Source organism: Phalacrocorax aristotelis, chromosome 6, assembly GCF_949628215.1.
Source record: "Phalacrocorax aristotelis chromosome 6, bGulAri2.1, whole genome shotgun sequence".
Lineage (NCBI taxonomy): Eukaryota > Metazoa > Chordata > Aves > Suliformes > Phalacrocoracidae > Phalacrocorax > Phalacrocorax aristotelis.
This window is the reverse complement of record NC_134281.1, coordinates 27,166,547-27,186,665: the sequence shown is the minus strand read 5'-3', so window position 1 is coordinate 27,186,665 and position 20,119 is coordinate 27,166,547. Positions and strand designations below refer to the sequence as shown.

General features: G+C 36.3%; 1 protein-coding gene across 1 annotated transcript in view; it reads right to left on the bottom strand.

The window, feature by feature from the left end:
- BRINP3 (BMP/retinoic acid inducible neural specific 3) overlaps positions 1 to 20,119 on the bottom strand; it is a 226,161-nt gene that overhangs the window by 94,515 nt on the left and 111,527 nt on the right. Inside the window, exon 3 of the mRNA XM_075096753.1 lies at positions 6,814 to 7,004. Within this exon, the coding sequence (XP_074952854.1) occupies positions 6,814 to 7,004 (191 nt within the window). The remainder of the gene's footprint in view (positions 1 to 6,813; positions 7,005 to 20,119) is intronic.

The window sequence follows — 20,119 nt, the reverse complement described above, 5'->3', positions numbered from 1 at the left end:
AACCTTTCAACACCCTCACAGTTTTCACATCATCCCATTACCCTAGTCCTACTTGATCCCATGCTTGCCATGGTTGATGCTGGTGGGTATGTTTTGGCAGGCAGGATCCCTTAGTATACCCAGCCCTGCAGTCTTTGTCCCCACTCCCTGACAGATATGTTTTGGTTTTCATGCTCTGTAACTGGGTTGAAATTATTTTGAATGTTTACTTTGACTCAGATCACATCAGATTACATCTCCCAAGGTTGAGCGAAGGCACACAGCTGGAGTGATGGGGCCTTTGGTGTAAATATGAAGGAAGAACTTTCTTCTCTAAAATCCCTGTATTATGGCATCTCAAACAAGAAGGACCCAGTTCGTCACTGGTATTCTCAAGCACTATGTTAATGCCAGGTACAATCAGGTAGGTTTCAAATATATTTGCTATCCAAAAGACATCCTACAGATTCTGAAAGTCTTTCATCTGTCAGGGCTTATTTATCATTTGTTAGAAAAAGTGGATTAAAAAACAGAGGACTCCCCTATACGTTGGAACTCAGGCATCCATGTGACTGCAGAGTTGTAACAGGACTCCCTTTTGCACCCTGAACTCAGGGGTTTGTAAAGAAACATTACTGACTCATATTTAATTTGTGGAAAATAATTTGAGTTTTAAGTTAGTTTAGAGAATATTAACCACATGCCAAAAGAGACTGTTACATTTGAAATATTAATGAATCTTGGTTTTTACTGGTTACAGTTTGCCACCATGAAATAGGCTAAGAATACATCCAAGCATTAGCTAAAAAAACAAATGTAATTTAGAAAACTATTCAAGGTTATGAATTTTAAGAACTGAAAATGATTATTGACAGTGAATACTAAGGAAACATGGTTATTCAGCATCGGATCCACACAGATATGCTTTCTGTAAGCCCTGAAAGTAGTGTTGTCTCTACTTCATCAAATTCACAGGTCAGTTAACTTCAGTTTCTCAGATTTAAAAGAAATAGCATAAAAACATGTGGTAATGCTCACAAAACAACAACACATATTCCAATGATTAGTTCAAGAAATTAGCAGAGTCACTATGCTGATGCTTTATTACCAAGTAGCTGCTGTCATTGACAGATATTCATCAGGGTCAAGAGACTGACAGTGACACTATAGACTGACCTTGGCACAATGTATTCTAATGTCCCTCTGAGCCCTGGAATTTGCAAACTTATAACTTAGCCTATATATTTAATTCTTTCTAGATTTATAGGAATATAATTTCCAGAATTTGTATTTATAAGTTAAACTCCTGAGTTGAGAAAAATGTTCTTCATGCTGTTTTTCAAAAAATAAAAGTATGAAATAAAATAGTTATATAGGAATTTACCTAGAGTCATAACCCAGCTGCCATCATTTAGGTATAATACTCCTAAACTATAGTTTATAAACGTCATTCAGAAATTAAAAACTATTTTTGTGTGTGTCTTAATATCTTCAGGCATTATTTAAATAAAAACAAAATCACTATCATTGACATAGTAGAATTGGAATAATGGTGTAACGACTGTAACTAAATATAATCATCTACTGAAAGAGTAAATATACTTTGTTATATATAATAATACATATTCATATGATTTAAATACTTAGTGCTATTTTCTGCCTCAGTTATTGGGAGGTTGTTTTCCTGTACCCACATCTTTGTAATGATGAAAGGATCACATGCCTTGATGTTTCATATTTTCATCTTTAGACTGTGTGGTAGTAGGAAAAAGCAGTGATCCAAGCAGTTCCCATCACTTCATGTCAGAAAGTGAGGAAAGAGTAATAAAAGGATAACACTCAAATGCAGATTTACCTATTTAGAGCTCTGTCTTCATACATGTATATGTATATTACAAAGGCATTAAAGCCTTTGGCCTATGAACTCCCCAGAAGTTTCTAATTAAATAGAATACCTCAGCTACAATAGCTGTAACACATTATAGTAAAAATTAAATAATATAGTAAAAAAATAAAATTGCTATGCCTTTGTTATAAAAAATAGTTTAGTGCTACCAGAAAATCTATTAATGTATGGATCACAGAATGTACCATTAGTGTTTTATCAGGTCATTTTCATAAACTTAAGCAGATGCTGATAGAAGTGCACAAGTTCAAAAAGTATATAAATGGCTGCTAGGCCAGATGTGGTATTATTTCTGTGATTCAAGTGAATAACAGTACATGTTCTTCCATACATACCATCTGGTTTAGGATTTGAAATTTACCTTCATTGAGTAGATGGAGAGAGGAAAGAAAGGGAATATATTTTTTTCTTTTTTTTTCTTCCCCTTAGCATCCATAACACTAAATGCTGGAAAATTTACATACCGCAGGGACACGGGACATTTACAAGTCTGATGCTAGATTTTCAAGTTACTTTCTCACTTTAGTAATTTAGAACTGGACTCTACCGCCCTTATTTGCTCATAGTTTATAACTTACCTTGAAAGAAGTTTTATAGAAAACAAATATACCAGCAGTTAGTGTAAATGATCATAAATCCTTCAGAATTCAGTGAGATTCATTGGTTTACACCACCTGACAATTTCTCCCATCTCTTTATGTGAGTAATATACTGCTTAAGAGGAATATTAATCAGGGGCAGAAAATACGATGTGCGTAAAATTCAGTTTGTAAAACAGTAAAGGTGTAACAATTAAACACAGTTGCAGAACTGTAGTCAGTGGAGGGGAGAATGACAAGAAGTCAGGGTTAAGCTGATCTGCTGATGCCTGTTAAGATTGTCTGTGGTAAAGACAAAACTATTTTTTTTCTTTTGATTCTCAAAGGCTTCAACATTATCAAGGGATATTTCCTGACCCAGAGAGGTGAATGTATTGATGGACTGGTAATGAACACCAAGGAATTATGAGAGAAAATAATAGCAAAAATAAATCAGCATCTCAAGCATTTGAGGTTACTGTTTAGCCAATTACCTGAAAAGGTTCTAGTTTCATAAGAAGCCTTGGCAACCTCTTGCAAATTTTTATATACAAAACAGTTACTGTGTTTCCAGATGCAAGGAGGACTCATTTGCAAGGTCCATTATTTTCATCTTGCAAAGCACCTGAATCAGACTTACCTCACCCAAATGCCTGCAACAATGACCTATCTTTTCACTGTAGTATGTTAGTTGCCTGTAATTAATTTCTTCATCATCAAGTGTATCAGTTTGCTGAACAGGTTTTACATCTATATGTGAAAAAAGCATTAAAATGAATGTCTTATAAAGTGAGACCTACTGATATTTTCATCCTCCTACACTTACTCCACAGTAGTGCCCTAGGCTTCACAATAACTTCCAGTTCTGGAGCTTACTGCTGTACACCATTTTTTGTAAACTGTTAAAGTGTACAGCAGCTAATGCTTTTGCATATTCAGCAAGCTGGACCTTCATTGCATCATGCTGTATGCAAGCAAAAGAGAAAAGTATAAATGCAGAAAAAAAGGAGAAAAACTATTACTGTATGTTGTCTCTCATTCAAAGATGAATCTTTGCTTTTTGGAAATGTTAGTTCAAAGCTGATAAAGAACTTAGAGATATATTTCATTGAGTCAGAAAGTAATTTAGGCTAGAAGGGACTTCTGGCAGTCATCCAGTCCAATCCCCTGCTCAAAGCAACTCTAATTAAATGAGATTCTCAGGGACTTGTCCAGTAGAGTCCTCTCTCACCTTCAAGGACGAAGTTCCCTTGTATGAGTCCTCTCTTACCTTTCCCCTAAAGCTGTTCTTGTCAGTGTTGGCTGGACTGTGTAAATTTGCAGTTTTGCTAACGTAAACAGGATATATGTTGTCCTAGAGGAGCAGAGGAAACCTCCTCACTTCCTAGTGATGACCCAGACCCATACAGCATCTCCATTTGTGCACAGAATTTAACAAAAATGATCAGCCACGGCTCTCCTTTCTATGTACATTTGACATTGCAGACAGTCAATGCAGAAGCAAAAGTTACTTGTGTGCACAGGCATGTGAGTTAGAAACATAGAATCATAGAATCAATAAAGTTGGAAAAGACCCCTGGGATCATCAAGTCCAACAATCAACCCAACACTACCATGTTTCCTAAATCATGTTCTGAAGTGCCACATCTACATGTCTCTTAAAAACCTCCAGGGATGGTGACTCCACAGTCTCCCTGGGCAACCTGGTCCAGTGCCTGACCACTCTTTCAATGAAGAAATTTTTTCTAATATCCAATCTAAACCTCCCCTAAGGCAGCCTGAAACCATTTCCTCTCGTTCTATTGCTAGTAACTTGGGAGAAGAGACCAACACCCACTTCACTGCAACCTCCTTTCAGGTAGTTGTAGAGAGTGATAAGGTCTCCACTCAGCCTCCTCTTCTCCAGGCTAATCAACCCCAGTTCCCTCAACCTGTCATAATAAGGCTTGCTCTCTAGACCCTTCCCCAGCTTCGTTGCCCTTCTCTGGACACATTCCAGCAACTCAATGTCCTTCTTGTACTGAGCGGCCCAAAACTGAACTGTTTAAGGTGTGGCCTCACCAGTGCTGAGTACAGGGGCACAATCATTCCCCTACTCCTGCTAGCCACAGTATTCCTGATACAAGGCAGGATGCTGTTGGCCTTCTTGGCCACCTGGGCATACTGCATAAACCTAGTGCTTACATAGGGTCCTTCTATCTATGTCACAAGAAGATAAAATTTCCGTAAGAAATATAAGCAGTGAGAAATGTAATTTTCCACATTATCTTGTGGCAGCAAGGAAAACAGAACTTCCCTAAGTTCTCATTTCAGAATGCCTTTGAGAATTATATTTCTGTGATTACAATAGAGACTTGGGGACACATCACAAGCAAGCATGTGTAAGAGTTCCCTTTATGGTTAAAAAGGGATATTCATGAAAGCCAAATGGCCACAGAGGCACACACGTCTTACCACACACGCCTTTTGCCAAGCTTTCCTTTATGTCCATGAATACAGATGATTGGGTATTCATTACATAAAAGTACTATGCACACTCAGTTTAGTCTTCTGCTTTTGAGGAGCTACATAGGTGACAAATCTTTCAGAATAAAACAGTTTGTAATTTAAGGGAAAGTACAAATACATTACTGAAAGAAACAAATCTAATTACATGTTAATAAAGTGTGAAAAAAAATCTCTGGGAATCCCCATTCAATCTAGACCAAAAACAAGGACTAACACATAGAGGAAAGTATAGGGTTATTAGCTCATGAAATCTTTCTTAGAAATTAGTAATTCCGTGTAATTATTTTAATTGAACTGACATCTGAAGTATTTAGCACCCATCCAATGATAATGGAACGCAGCAGGTGTGACTAAAATCATGCCTAAAAATTGAGGCTAGGGACCTAAATCAAAACCCATCAAAGTTAATACAAAAACTCCCTTTGACTTCATTAAGCACTGACAGAGCCCAGAATTCAACACTGTCTCCCTATGAGTGGAAAATTTTTGTAAGGATGTGGTAGCTGTTGCATTTTAGGGCATTTGTGAGGTAGTTGAAAGAGGGATGAGAAAAGTTTCCCTGCAGCAAATGCTGAGGCTTTTGGGAGGATATGGAATGTTTAAGCTACAATTTTCAAATCTCTTCAAAAGAGCTACCCTTAAGTTTTAGTTTTTTGCTTAGGTTCATACTTCCTAAAAGGTGTCAAGTCTGTAGCTCTTTTGAGATCAGTGTGATACTGATGCTTTGTACTTTTAAAAGCAGCTATGCTTGTGTTAGACTATTTTTCCTGAGTTGTTAGTTCCAATTTCAACTTGAAAATTAATTTCATCATATGGCTGTTAGTGAAAGTTACATTAGTTAATAATTAGCGAATAGCTAATAATCCTAAAAAATTATTTTTGCCATTAGATAACCCTTGCATTAGGATATGTGCTGCAGCCAAAACTTTAATTATTGTCCTGCTGGAAGGATACTCAATCACCAGAATTATCTTTAATATCATTACCAACCAAGGGATAAAACTGCATTTCTAAAATGTCTGTTCATTTTGTAATGCCTAGATGGGTAATAACAAGCACTAATTATCTTTCATTAGGAACAATGTATGCTCTCTCTTGAACATTAGGCCTCTTCACTGGATTTCTTCAATCCATTTGGTGACTGGATCCCAATTATACATCAGGCTACCCTTTCCAAATTATTCTTCATGAATTTAAAGGTGCAGTTTCTATTAAGTTAATAAGAAAGACATAGCAAATCATCATCACTCCATTTTGAAACTTTTAGTCCCACTGGTTAAGTGGAGACTAGTCCTAAAAGTGGTAGAGTGATAAGATAGGGACTTGCCAGCAAAGTAGTTTAAAAGTCTCCTACCTGAAAAGATTTGTTGGAAATAATTTTTACTGGTTTTCTTGCTTCATCCCTGCACTATCGTAATGTACCCAGATACTTGTGTAATCTCTTATTATGTAAATTGTTATAAGGCCCTCTTAGAGAAAAAAACTGTCACTTTCCTTAGTGATTTCTTAGTGCAGAGAAAAATCCCCAAAAGGCCAGAAGCATGCACACCAGGAACTCAGGAAAAGTACCTCAGTCTTAACAATAGGATTTCTACTCTTTTTGTCCCTAAAATTGCTTACATAGACTCAACAAAGCAAAGTTTAACATCAGTAGAAAAAGGAACCATGAGGCTTGTAGACAAAACCTGTTCCCATGCTTTAAACTCCAGCCCAGGGAGAGTTGCTCAGCCCAGCTGATCTGAGAAGGAAGCACCACAGTTTTACAGAGAAATAAGTTGTGACCAACAGTTTTAGTTCAGTCATGCCAAACTCATGCACAATATTTCCAAACGTTAACCCTACCTCCCAAAGTAGCAGATAGTAGGAAATGTGTCCCATATTTCTTGATAAGGTTTTCTGTGATCTGTTGAAGGGTTGGGCGGCGTCCGAGTAGCCTTATATTACGAAAGAATTCAGGGGCGAGTGGCAGTGGGGAGCCAAGGAAATTTCTTCTTTCAACAGCAAGATTACTTACTTTCCAGCGGCCAAACTCTCTGCAAAACAAAGCAATTCTCATTCAGAAATATGTCATTCAGACAAATGTTCTTCATTTGCAAACTACTCTGCTCTGTTGACTTGCTAGGGGCGACTAGCTGGGTATTACAATAGCCCTTGACAGTGATACTCTGTCATGTGTTATAGGCATGGAACAAGAAACAAGTGTTATTTATTAGAAGTGGAGACAGTACTCCGTAATAAAATCATTGTTCTGAAAAAAAAAAAATCCACTTAGGTTGCTGTTGTTCCTATTGTTTATGTTTAGCCCTTCATGTGATTACAGCCCTAGAACAACCAGATTTGCTAGACAATGAAATGAAATTAATGATTGCCCAAAATTTGGACAAATGCAACAAGTGTTTTCATTCACATTTGACCTTGCTATGATATTCTGGTTTTCTGTACTTTTGGCCTCCATTTTGAGGAAATATGCAGATAGTAGGTCCATTTCCTAAAAACAGATTACTTTTCAATTGTAGGAGGGATATAAATTAATTCGAAGGCTTGTCCCCTTCCCCTCCCTAGAATAAATCAATGATGGCAGGGAAAACAAACAAGTCAATTACACAGCAATAAACACATCTTTTATTCATTTACTTACCAATTAAGATACCAGATAGAGTTATTAGTGGAAGGACTCGTTGTCCTCAAAATCTAGCCAAGATACAAAGCATTTGCAGTAACTTTGCTTTTGCAAGGTACACCAATAGCTGTTTTGGTTACCCAGTCAAGTACCATCAGCATTAAGTCGATGGCAACCTGCAGACTACGGTTTAGCCAACACTTTGTCAAGTCATTGGTATAGCTACGTCGATTAAGATTTCCCTTAGATAAGATTGTAGAAAACGAAATAGATCAGAGAGCTTGAAAGATCCTACTGAAGGTCCCAGCTAAATATAGTAAAAAATTAATTTACAAAATTAACACAGAAGGCAAAAATCAGGGATGCAGCAAGCAAATAACATTTGAGGGATATCTGAAATAAAGCAGTTGCCTGTGGCTGAATGACTAGGATGACCTACGTAATACATAATAAAATCTAATATTTTTTAGTACTTTTAAGTCGACAGCTATTAGAACCCAGATAAATACATTCCTGTATAGCCCTTCACCTTTCCAGCATCCTCCTCTTTCTTTTCCAGGCACAAACTGTCTCATCCCCAGTCTAGCTTAGATTTACATGCATAATAGGTGACAATTTGGTGTAGGTCTTATGCCTTTCCTCTCAGACACATTCTTGCAGATGCCATATTTTATCAAAAACAAATCAGAATAATCATAGTAGAAAGAGATTTATGTAATTTACCTGAAATTTAACACAACTTACAAGTCAAAAGCATGAGACTAAACAGATCCCCACAGTTTCTTAAAGACTCTGCACATCACCAGTGGGCCTAAATTAGTATTTCGAAATCATTGTTTGATATGTGTGGGTTTTTTTCAAATTAGTTGTCAGTTTTTAAAGTTTTCTCTCACAAATATAACTTCCTTGTAAGAAACTATAAAACCAATAACCTCTTTTTTTTAGCCTTCCTGGAACTACAGCATATTTCTGGAAAGAGATGAGAAAAATTGCACACAAACATTTTTTGTCTCTAAAATGAAAAAATATTCATTGAGCATATTGACCACGGTAATGTAGGCACGAAAATCAGTGAATTACCCTGCTCTGTAAATGTACTTTTCAAGTGAATGAAAAAAACCTTAAAGACAACAGGTTTTTATTCAAATTCTCTGCTTTCTGGCCATATTTGAGTGAGTTTTTTCATTTGAATACATTAGAAATTATAGGGCAGTTGTGGTTACTAAACAGACTATCAAGACAGAATTTCTTTGACAGCAAGAAAAGAATACAGGCTTTATAAAGTAAAATATTCATGTTATACCTTGATCAATTATTTTCTTCTAAACTTGCTATGTGACTAACTGGAAGTATGAAAGCTGAGTTTCAAACACAAGAGTAGCAGAAAAAGTTGTAATTCTTATAAAACCTAGTTTGCTGTCACCTTTCATTTGATTTTCATTGTCAGATTTTAAGGACAGACAAGACAACCATAATTCCCTCATCTGCCCGCTTTCTACTGCAGTCAAAGGAATATCACCAAATGGCTCTTTCTGCCTATGTCAGCAGTTTGTGACTGAAGAAACCATTTCCCAGAAAAACATATCATCCTGACTCAAAAGGTGATGCTGAAGATCTCTCAGAATTTGTTAACAATCATTAAATTTCAATTAAATAATCAAAATGAGCATTTAACTACAGAGAGTGCATTTTACTTTCAGTTTGAACATTGCCAACCTCAGTTTCCAATTTTTTGAGCTTTTAATACATGAGATGCAGATTAAAAGTTTTTCTAAATATTAGGTACATTCTATGTAACTAATTACAGCTCTTTTCTGAATCTCCTCTTAATCTTGGGCAAAGTTGATTGCCTTCTTTTGAGTTTCTTTGTGAATTGTAGTTTTAGACAATATGTCTTACAGCTCTTCTCCAAAAGTGGCAAATGATTTCTTGGAAGAGTAAAACTAAAAACGATGACCTCATCCACATGAAATTCAGTATTTCCAAGGTGAAATCCTCCTGTTCTACTACAAGTCCTTTATTTAGTGAATCCAGGGACTGAATTATTTTAGCACTATAAGAAATTTGTTTGGCTTAATCAAACTTGGAATTCTTCTCCAGTTTTTGTTATAGAAAGATTGTTTTGCTGTATCTTATGCTATTTCAGAGAGAAGTAGGCGAATGCTTTTGCAAGAGTTTTGACATTCTGTTTTGATTCAGTGCATATCGATGGACACAAATATTAGTGCAGCGAGTAATTCTCTTTTGAAGTTCATTGCTGAGGAAACTGAGGGAGTAGAATATGGAAGCTGATTTAAAAAAAAAATAATCACAATTTTATAATCCTGCCACAGACTGAGCTGAAGCTTTTAAAGAACTTACAAACCAGCTATCATATTTTCCTGAAGTCTTTCTTAAATGGAGTGTTTTGGAATATGGAGAGATGAACCCCAAAAACCTCTGGGAGAGACAAGAGGAAGCTTCATCTCTGAAGATAAAAGGGGGACACAGGACACCAAAACTGAGCTGCCTGGCTGCTGGAGCAGTGATACCTAGATGTGGTCAATCAAGAAGGGACTAGTACCTGAGGAAGGCTTTCAGACGTCAGAAGTAACTGGGTTTATGACAGAAAAGCATAGGAGCAGGAAAACCTGGTTCAGGGTGGGGTGTGTGTACTACATTTTTTCTAGCATACTGAGTGAGGAGGCTTTCACAAACACTTTCTGGGTATGTAAGAGTCACTAGTAGCTGTTATCCTGAAATTAGAGTTAATTTCTCTTTCAGAAATTTCACTATAAGTAAAACTGTATCCTTATGTTCCTTTTATATGACATATAAATATGCATATTTTTATACCTATACGTATAAGTTCCCCTTCTCTTGATTTCACCTTGCAAGCAGCAGTATATGCTCTCTTATTTCCTTCTCCCCTCTGTTATCACACAATAAAGCTCAACCTTTATTTACCTGTTTTCTTGCAGTCATTCTCTCCAATACAAATTCTCCAGCCCTCAAAGGATTTTTGTACCAAATGTACATTATTCTCCTTTGGAAATCAGGTTCCTGTCCACTGCCAAAAGCAGACTAGCAGACCTGACAGAGTAAATGATCATCTTCTTAGCAGAGAAAATACTGCCTTCCAAAGTCACTGGAGTACCATTCATCAGAATAATACCTCCCACAGAATAGCATAGCATCAGTGCTGCCTGCTGGTCAAGAAAACCAATTATACACTGAATACAAACACTAGCGGTATTAGAAGATTATTCTTTCCTCCTCTTCCTATTCTTCTACTGTGTAAGACCCAAGATTAGTAACTGTCATGGTGCTATCAAGAAGCTAATATTTAATAGCAGGTGGTACCCCTGTGCTGCCCATCTATTTCTAGCCTGAACAATGTTAACCATTGGTTAGAGTTTAATGCTCAGGGCAAAGCCTGTTGTTGAGAAGGATGATGTCTTTGAGTTCCTGGGCTTGTACAAGAGAAAGGACATAAGTCAGTCTGGCTTCTAGGATTAAGCCTATAATGGAACCACAATAGTATCATGCGTAGTGCTAGAGGCCATGGGCAGCATTCTCTCCACCTTCCTACATATCAGAACAATGGATTTGTATGTCCTACCAAAAATCTGTTTCCTGGCTGCTTGGCTAACACATATGCAAGAGCCCTGAAGCCCAGTAGTGCCAGTTCTGACCAGCTGTAGTGTGTGCTTGCCGCAGCCTCTGTTGGCTGAATAGGGTCTCCTGCCATTTGTTCTACTTACAGAAAGTTAGGTTGAAGAATGATCAGTCAGGGAGTTAGTGTAGGATAAAAACACAATTTAAAATACAGTTTTTATTTCAATGCTATTTCTTTTATTATTTTCTACTATTTCTTATTTGTATTGCTATGCTATGACATTCAGAGTGATGTTTAATCTAAGAATAATGTTCTGACATGAAACACCACTTAGCAGAGTATTGTAGAAGTCATGGACATGTTTTCATCTTGAAAGAAGCTTAAATTGCTAGTGGATCTGTAAGTGATTCTAGGGAATCAGGCAACAAGGTCTGTCAATGTCTTTTTTGAATTTCAAGCCATAGCTTTTTTTTCAAACGTGCATATAAATTATACATTTTCTTCTACCACTCCACTCATTTCAATAAATTTTAAATCGTATGGTATGGGGAGATATAGGGAAAGCTCTATATAAAACATCTAGTTGAAGGAAAAAGAATGCCTGTGTACTCTAAAATTGTAGTGTGTAGAAAATTTGAAATGGGAATATAACCTCTACTATTGCATATGATTAAGTCAGAGCCTACAAAGAGATTTACAGTGAGTCTGATGGATTATTCTGAACCACAACAGTCTCTCCTAAGCTCAGCCATACACAGAACGGACCTCAGGCAAAATAGCAATGTTAGGCCTCATTGTAAGTTACTTATATGTTTTATAAAACAGTATTAGTACTGGTAAGCATAAATGTTAATTAATAGTAGTGTGGCAAATTTTGGAAAGTGCTCTTTGAAATCTAACTTCACATCATTTTTAATACTAAAGAACTCTTCTGGTTCCTTTCTCTTTATGTCTTCTAAATGAGACAGCTCCACTCTTGGATGTTGAGAAGATGAAAGCTTCAAATGGGCTGAAATGATAGTAGGATTCTGAAGCCAATGTTTCCCATGCAGCTGCAAGTTAATCTGTTGTACAACAGCCAAATGGGAGAATATATGGTGTTTTTCTCTGCCTACCATCTTTAAAAGCCTGAGGATTTCTTAATGACTGAGGCCATAGAGTGAATAAAGCCAAGATGATATAAAATGAAGCTACTGCCATATTAAGCTTCAAAAGAAAAAGGTCAACAAAACATAATAATGCTCATGATTTGAATCACGCACCGATCTGTGACTGGGGCTCATGAAAGGTGCCAGCTGCACAGATACACACCAAAGACAAGCTCAACTACCTGGCTCTGATAAGTGTCACAACACTGTCAACCACATTTATTCTGTCCTGTTCAATGCAAAAGCTATATATAGCTATAGCTGTTGGGGGGAATTGTACACAGGATAATTCCTCTGTAGGAGACAGGGTCAGAGTGGATTGTACATATGCCTCTTGGCTCCAACTACACCATGATCCTACAGATTGTATAAAAGAGGATCCCATAGCAGCAATATCCCATTACCTTGCAGCTACCTATCAGCACTTCTACAATGATAACACGTAAGTATGGAAAATACATGCTAGCAGAAAAAAAGCGAAGAAAATTACTTTTAAAGAGAAGATTTACCCAGATGTGGACAATCAGAAACAGGTAATAGCCAAGGCTGTGTTGTTCACAGATTGTCAGGTGAAAAAATTCTCCTTACCAGCTCAGGTCACAGAACTTTCAATGTTTATTAAAATCAGTTAAGTGATGGAGAATTTGCCACAACCAATGTTTTTTACAGTTGATTTTTACTATTCAAGATGAAGAAGAAGGGAATTAGTCATATATTGACCGAGCAGCCTTTTGAAAATATCGACCTTTGTATAGAATCAGGATGATAGGGACAAACACTTCATTAAGATAAAGTAAACATAACAGCCTCCCTTGACGGGAAGAAGCAGCAGTGCCTGATAATATGGAATATATTTTATCTATGACTCTTAAAATTGTCAGTTATCTGGAAATGGTGACTAAAAAGAAAAAATATTCAAGATACAATAAGCTCCTTTTAAACTTATTTCCCATTGTTGAAATGGAAAATATTTCTTCATTAACCATATCCTCATAATTGTCTGGCATTTTCTCAAAGTTAAAACAGAATATTTGCTGAACACATATATGTTTTCTATATTATTGCTTATATATAGACTGTTTTTCACCTTATCGTGAATAAGCACTATCATTAGGATTTTTTAATCTTAAATTACTATTCCTTTGAAATATCCTAGTAATATTTTTGCCTTTCTATGCCTCTTATCTCATCAGTTTCCTAGCACTTGAAATTCTACTTCCAGAACTATAATTCATTAGTATCACTTTCTCCTTGCATTATGCATATGAAATACGTAGAAATCTATTAAAAATTTAATTAAAAATATATACATTACATACTTAGAATGTACTTGAATGTATTTCTTTTTATGACTACACATAGTCAGATTATTCCCAGCTACTATGACATAAATTATTTGAAACATCTCACCTGTCATGAACATGGGAAGAGTTTACTACAGAAGAGGAAGTGACTTTCCTTTTGTTCGTGTCTGACTGACATTTAGCTTCTGCAACATATGTACCAAAAGATTCCTCCTCTAATGAAATCTGAGAGGGGATTATTTCTGTATCTTGTCTTGTGGCATTGTGTTTGCTTTTTACCTATATTTTGTGATATAGTTCCAAACACACTCGTGAACTTTCATTCAGAGTCTCACTGTTCACATATTTAGCTGTACGCATATCACACAAAGGTATGTGCACAAAACTAATAGCTCTTTGTGACTTAATCTTATTTACCTTCTGCCTCAGGAGCAGCTCAATCACCCAAGCAATATACAGTAATAGCATGAAGAAATGAACTTATTAGGAATATGTTGCAAATTACACAAAAGTTAAACAGCAAGATCAGGCAGAGTACAAACAATTTTGAACTGAAACGTGTTTATACAAACTGTCTGTCTAATAGTGAGGAACCAGTGAATTAGCTTGTAAAATTGCACCAGTTTGCACAAGCTTTTAATTCAAGGATAAATTCCAAGCAAATAATTCATTAGCTCTACATATGCTAATAGTCACAGAGAGCAGAGAGGAAACGGAGAATTCCTAGTAAAACCTACCCTTGATTCTACTAAATATGAAACAGAGAACGACTGGGATACTTGGAAAGCGTTTCTTACAGTCTGAGTAACCAGAACATAGATTTTGCAGTTTTTTTTTTAATATTTCTGGGGTTTGATTATTTAGATGTGCTCTGGCCAGTAGGTATTCTTTCCTGTGTTAATGACAATAAAAATATGGATTTACAGCCTGCTAGGCAAGATGATGGCATTTTTGGAGTCACAAGTAGTTGCCCATCTAATTAATTACAAAATGTCCAGGTCACTATTCCTGATAATTGGTTTATATATTTTTTATATATATATATTTTTTTTTAATTTTTTTTATATATATACTCCCTGCAAGAAGTATTGATATCATGGTTGTCACATGTCCAAGAGGGTTAAGAAGATGGTTCATTCTCCCCCTGACAGTATCAAGAGTTTCTAACACCTTGTAACCACATTACTCAGACTAATCCAGCCCTTCCACAGTCTTGGCAAGCTCAAAACATCCTTTTTTTCATGTTCACATCTGCCCATAGGAATAATGTGTTATCTAGGCAACAGCTTTTATAAAATAGTGCATTTGCTTAGACTACAGAAGACTAAAGAAATCAACGCATTTCCTCTGACTTGCAGATTCTTGCATTTCTGTCAATTTATTTTCAACCTCTACGAAAGCCAATGTTGTCAAAAATTAATTGTGATGAAAAAGTATGGATTTAAATTTTGTAAATGTGACATAAAAACTGTTTCCCATGTTTTCCACAATACACTGATTACCTTCACTCTGTTTTCCAGAACATTTTCAGAGAAGCAGGTATCCTACCTATAGACAAAACAGTAGTTAACCTTTAAAATGGAGAAGTCTGCCTTGGACAAGAGGTTTTTTTATACAATAAGGAAAAAGTTATAAGAAAGAGAAGCAGAAAGGTATGTTTACAGTCTTTTTGTCTAACATTAAGAGTCAATAGACATTATGGTCGTGTTCCTGTAGTTGACTGTACAGGAAGAAAACCTGATGACTCTGGAATTTTATAAGAAAATGAAACACAGAAGTGTCTAGCCCTCTCACTGAAAAGGGGCTTTATGGATTTGGCTGTACCTGCTACTGCTTCACAATCAACAAGAAAATCAGATTTGTCTTCCTTTTATTATTTTCCTGACTAAAGTAAAAAGAATGGAACCAGATTTGTTGTAGAGACAAGGAAGAAAGTTGAATCTGTGGAATATTTTAGTGCACGAATCAACACAATAAATAGAGATTGTGAAGAGGGAATCAGCATAAAGATCTGTTGGAGAAAATAAAACATAATAGAGGATTCCTTGATTCAGTGTTTGTGGATACTCCCAGGTGGATCACAGGGGAAAGACAAACTTCTAATATTCTTCATCAATATGTGCTACAGTTCATAGTCTCAAAGTCTTTGAAAATACTTTTGTTACTATTTTTATAATTTCTGTTTCAGAACTCCGAAACTGATCTGTTGTACTGGGCAATAGAGAGGCATACAGACAAAACCAAATTGTGATAAATAATTTAAAATTTAAAAATAGTGCTTCTTATTCACCTTATTTCTAATTTGGAGAATTGAGACATAGTAAAGCTAAGAGTACAGAGTACTGTGAGCAGCATGACCTCCTTATGTCTGATACTCAGAGCAGACCAAAAATCTTTATGACCTGGCTAGTGTGGCAGAAAACATGAGCTCTTAAACCCTTTGAAAACTCTTTGTTTGTTCCTCAGATGTTACTAATGTTCACTATTGGCTTAGGCTCAGTGCCATGGACACCAAATTCCCATCTGCTCAAACCAAAGGCTAATGTTGTTCCTGCCTGCCTGGAACTGGAAAAAGGTACCTTAAATAATTGGCTTCAATATATATTCTCAAAATATATATTCTCAATATATTATCAGATGAATACTGGTCCAAAGCCTTATATACCAAGCTATACATAATGTCTAAAATTGTTCCTTTTCCATTAAGAATGTTGTATAAACTTAAGTAATCTTCTATAGTGTAGATTGTTTGGCTCAATTTCTATATAATTTATAAGTTTATAATTCCAAATAAGAGACTTCTTGTCTCCCATTTACTCCTATGCCACCCTTGCAGAGTGCATGCCAGAAGTACTATTTACAGTACTGATAAATGACAGCTACTTAACCTGCACTTCAATTTATAAAGGCAGTTGTTTCTACCAGCACTATGGGATGAGTCTGGATCTACACAAGTGTGAATCAAACACACATAGGCCTAAACTCCACTTTGATATCTTGAAATATAGCAACTACACTAGTGCTGTTTGTAGCAATTCAAATTGTTGAAAGCAGGAGAATGTAAAGCAAAATATTTTTCTGAAAGTACTTTAGTGTGTTACTTGTTTGTTTACTGCTTAGCTCTTGGGGGAAAGTGCCATTGATCTTTTTTTCATCTAAATGTTATCCTCTTATCTAAACATTGTTTCACTGGTAGCAGGAAATGCTCAGATCTCTACTTGCACACAAAAAATAAAGCCAGGGACTTATTCAGCATATAAAAATGCTTCAATTTTATTTTCTACCACAACAACAAAGTGTGCTTCTGTTTTAGCACTATTTGTATTAATTCCAAAATAAATTTGGAGCTTTGGTTTATTAAAAATTTTCCTGGTGTTATTCCTTTTTCCAGTGACATAAATTGCAAATGTCTCTGAAGAACCAGTGGAATTACAACAGTGAGCTGTACAGAGAATCAGGGCAATAAACCTGTCAATATAGTTCCAGATTACAAATACAAAGCTTTCTAATGCTGTTAAGTAAATTAAAGTGTCGAATAGGATTTGAGTTACTAATTTCTGCAATAGAAACAGTTAAGCTTTAATTGTATTCTCTGAAAGAATAAAGCCTATATACCTGTTACATTTAATTTTACTTTCAGTCCTTGAATGACACAGATACAGAGTTTATGCAAAGTGGGGAAACAAAGTGGGAAACAAAACTTTCAGGACTCTAGGACTTGTAAAAAACAACTTTTTGGGTAGGTCAACTTGCAATAACCTTATAATACATATGTTGGAGGCTTTGTATGCAACTAGATATATTCTGAAGCTAAGACTACATTTAAAAATGCTGGATAAGATACTTAATCCCTCTCCAGAGTCCAAATATGAGCTTTTTTTATTATTATTATTTTACTAATGTAAAATACATATCTTGAGAATACATTATTATAAAATTTCTGTGCATCTGCATCCATTTCATCATTCCTTTTTCATCATTTCATCATTCTTTGTACAATAAGTCTGAGAGAGAAAAATAATAGTGATTGTGGAAAATTTCAAATGGGACCAGTGGGACATAAAATATTATTTACAATGTCATATAATTATCATATACACCATAAATTTTATTCCTAATACCATGAATACTGTCACAGATTGGGAAGGAGGGAGACTTCATGCACCCAACAAAGATTGGAACAAGAATGGTAGAAGAGGGACAAAGTTTACAAACAGCCAAGAGAAGTGATGCATGGCATATCCTCACAAACATTTAGCTATGCTCAGAGTTACTCTGCCTTTATACTAACATGGTTGAGCAAAAGCCTGTTCTATACCACCAGTATCTGTATTAACAGTTTCATCACTGTGCTTGAGCTAACAGCATCATTAGAACTGGTGGCTTGTTAGTGTGAGTGAAGCGCCATGTGAGCACAGCTCTACTGCTGGTTCATGCCTGGTCAGCTGGCCAGGGTCAGAAGCCTTCCTTTCTCTTCTCTTCCATTTTGTTAATGAAACAGGCATTATAACATATTTAGGAGGCAGAATAAACTATGCAGGCCAGTTGCAAAAAAGGAGTGGTAATTATTAAATCAAAATTAGCAAAAATATTATTATTTCTCTTCTAGCTATATTTCAATTTCATTGAATGAATCAAAATGATTAGCCAATAATTTCAGATTACTAGCCACAGTATAACAACTGTGCTTAGGATTCTGTTGTACTGGCTGCTATTCTGCACCAGGCTTAAGATAATGAGGACCTACATGAAAGTTACAGTATTTTCCTAGAAATGTTGTTTAGGAAGAAACAGAATGCAATGTAGTTGTACAGATCTAAAAATAAAGCCAGCATTAACTGTCTTTCCAAGCCATATGCCCAGCAGACATGATGGTATTTTTATCCAACTTTATATAAGGAGCAATGCTGGACAGTTACTGGGTATTCTGTTTTGGCCACAGTAAACTTACCTTAGCTATTAATGTCTTGGCCAGAATGATTTCCATTCTATTTTAGAACATACCAGCTTTGCAATGCTGCTGTGAAAAAATACCAGTACACCTCCACAGCGTGTACTGTGTCTCATAAATCAAGATTATATGTTAAACATAGTCCAGTATTTTACATATAATAAAAATATGCTACATAAAATGAAAGAGGTGTGAGGATAAATGAAGTAATCTATATTGTAGTTGTGAACAATGGCAATGCGTTACTACAAAGCCATTCAAGTAAGAACCTGTGACGTGTTACTAAACCTTGTGCCTCCAGATTGCCAGCTTGAGTACAGTTCAATGTGGCAACAAAGCAAGCATTTTTACCATCTGATGGTTGTCTAATGGCCAGCATGAAGGGAACTCCAACTCCGTTTCCTAGGGTAAATGCATATATTTCACAAATGTATTACAGGAGGAAGCTAGTCAACATACTCATAAATACTCTCACTGAAAACAATGCAGAGGAGAGAGAATACCAGGGCCTGCTCTTCCTGTCTCAGAGAATGTAAGCAGTGGGAAAAAAAAAAAGACAGGATAGTTGAAAATCTTCTTTCACCAAGCTAAATTCTACCTTTATGCTGCTTGTGCATTGAGTTGGCTTGGTACAAGGCTGTTCCGTAACATGTATTGCTGCATTAGCATGAAACTCAGACAGCCATCAACATCCATAGATATGTTCATCTCTGAGTTAGACCTACTGTGGTGCAGACATTAGTGATTCCTGACGCGTCTTGGACAAGGTCAGAGTGAGTTGCTGTACCATATGCGTGGTGCAACTTGCTTCACCCTTGAACCTAGGACCAGCTGAAGGCATGCAAAAAATGACAGTAAATTAGGAGTAGAAAATGAGTAAATAGCCAAACAGCACAGAAACAGAAATTTCCCTTCCATGAGACTCCTTGCCTTAATTTTCTTGTAAGAATTTTGTCACACAGAGCCAAAGATACAAAAAAACAGTCTCCTTATCTCCCCTACACATCAGTTACTTCTCTGCCAGGTAGGAGGAGACAGAGGTATACATTCGTCTTGATTTTCTGGCATGAGTTCAAGCACGGTGTCATGAGATTAAAACAAATGCTCAGACAGATAGAATAGAATTATCCTCTTGATTACTCCTGCTTTTCGCTCATCTTAAACCTGACAGTTCTTTGTGGCTGAGATTTAATTCCCCTGACCACAGGGTCACTTTAGAGTGGGGAATAACTTTCCCTCCTGCAGGGGTCACAGACATCCACATCCAGGGGTGGTCTTTAGCAAAGTGGCTTCACCCCACTGAAACCAGGGTAGAAAAAGTAGAAGAGCATGTTTCAAAAAGAAATGCATAACTCTTGCAAGAGCACTGGGTTTCCTCAGATATACTCCTGGAAGCTAGAAGAGATGTTTTACAAGGAGCCTCTTTGGTGATAATCTTGTCTTCATGAAGGGTCCTCACTGAGATGTCATACCCCTTGCTATGACTGAGCTGCAGGGAAGTACACACTGACACAAAATATGGTGAGA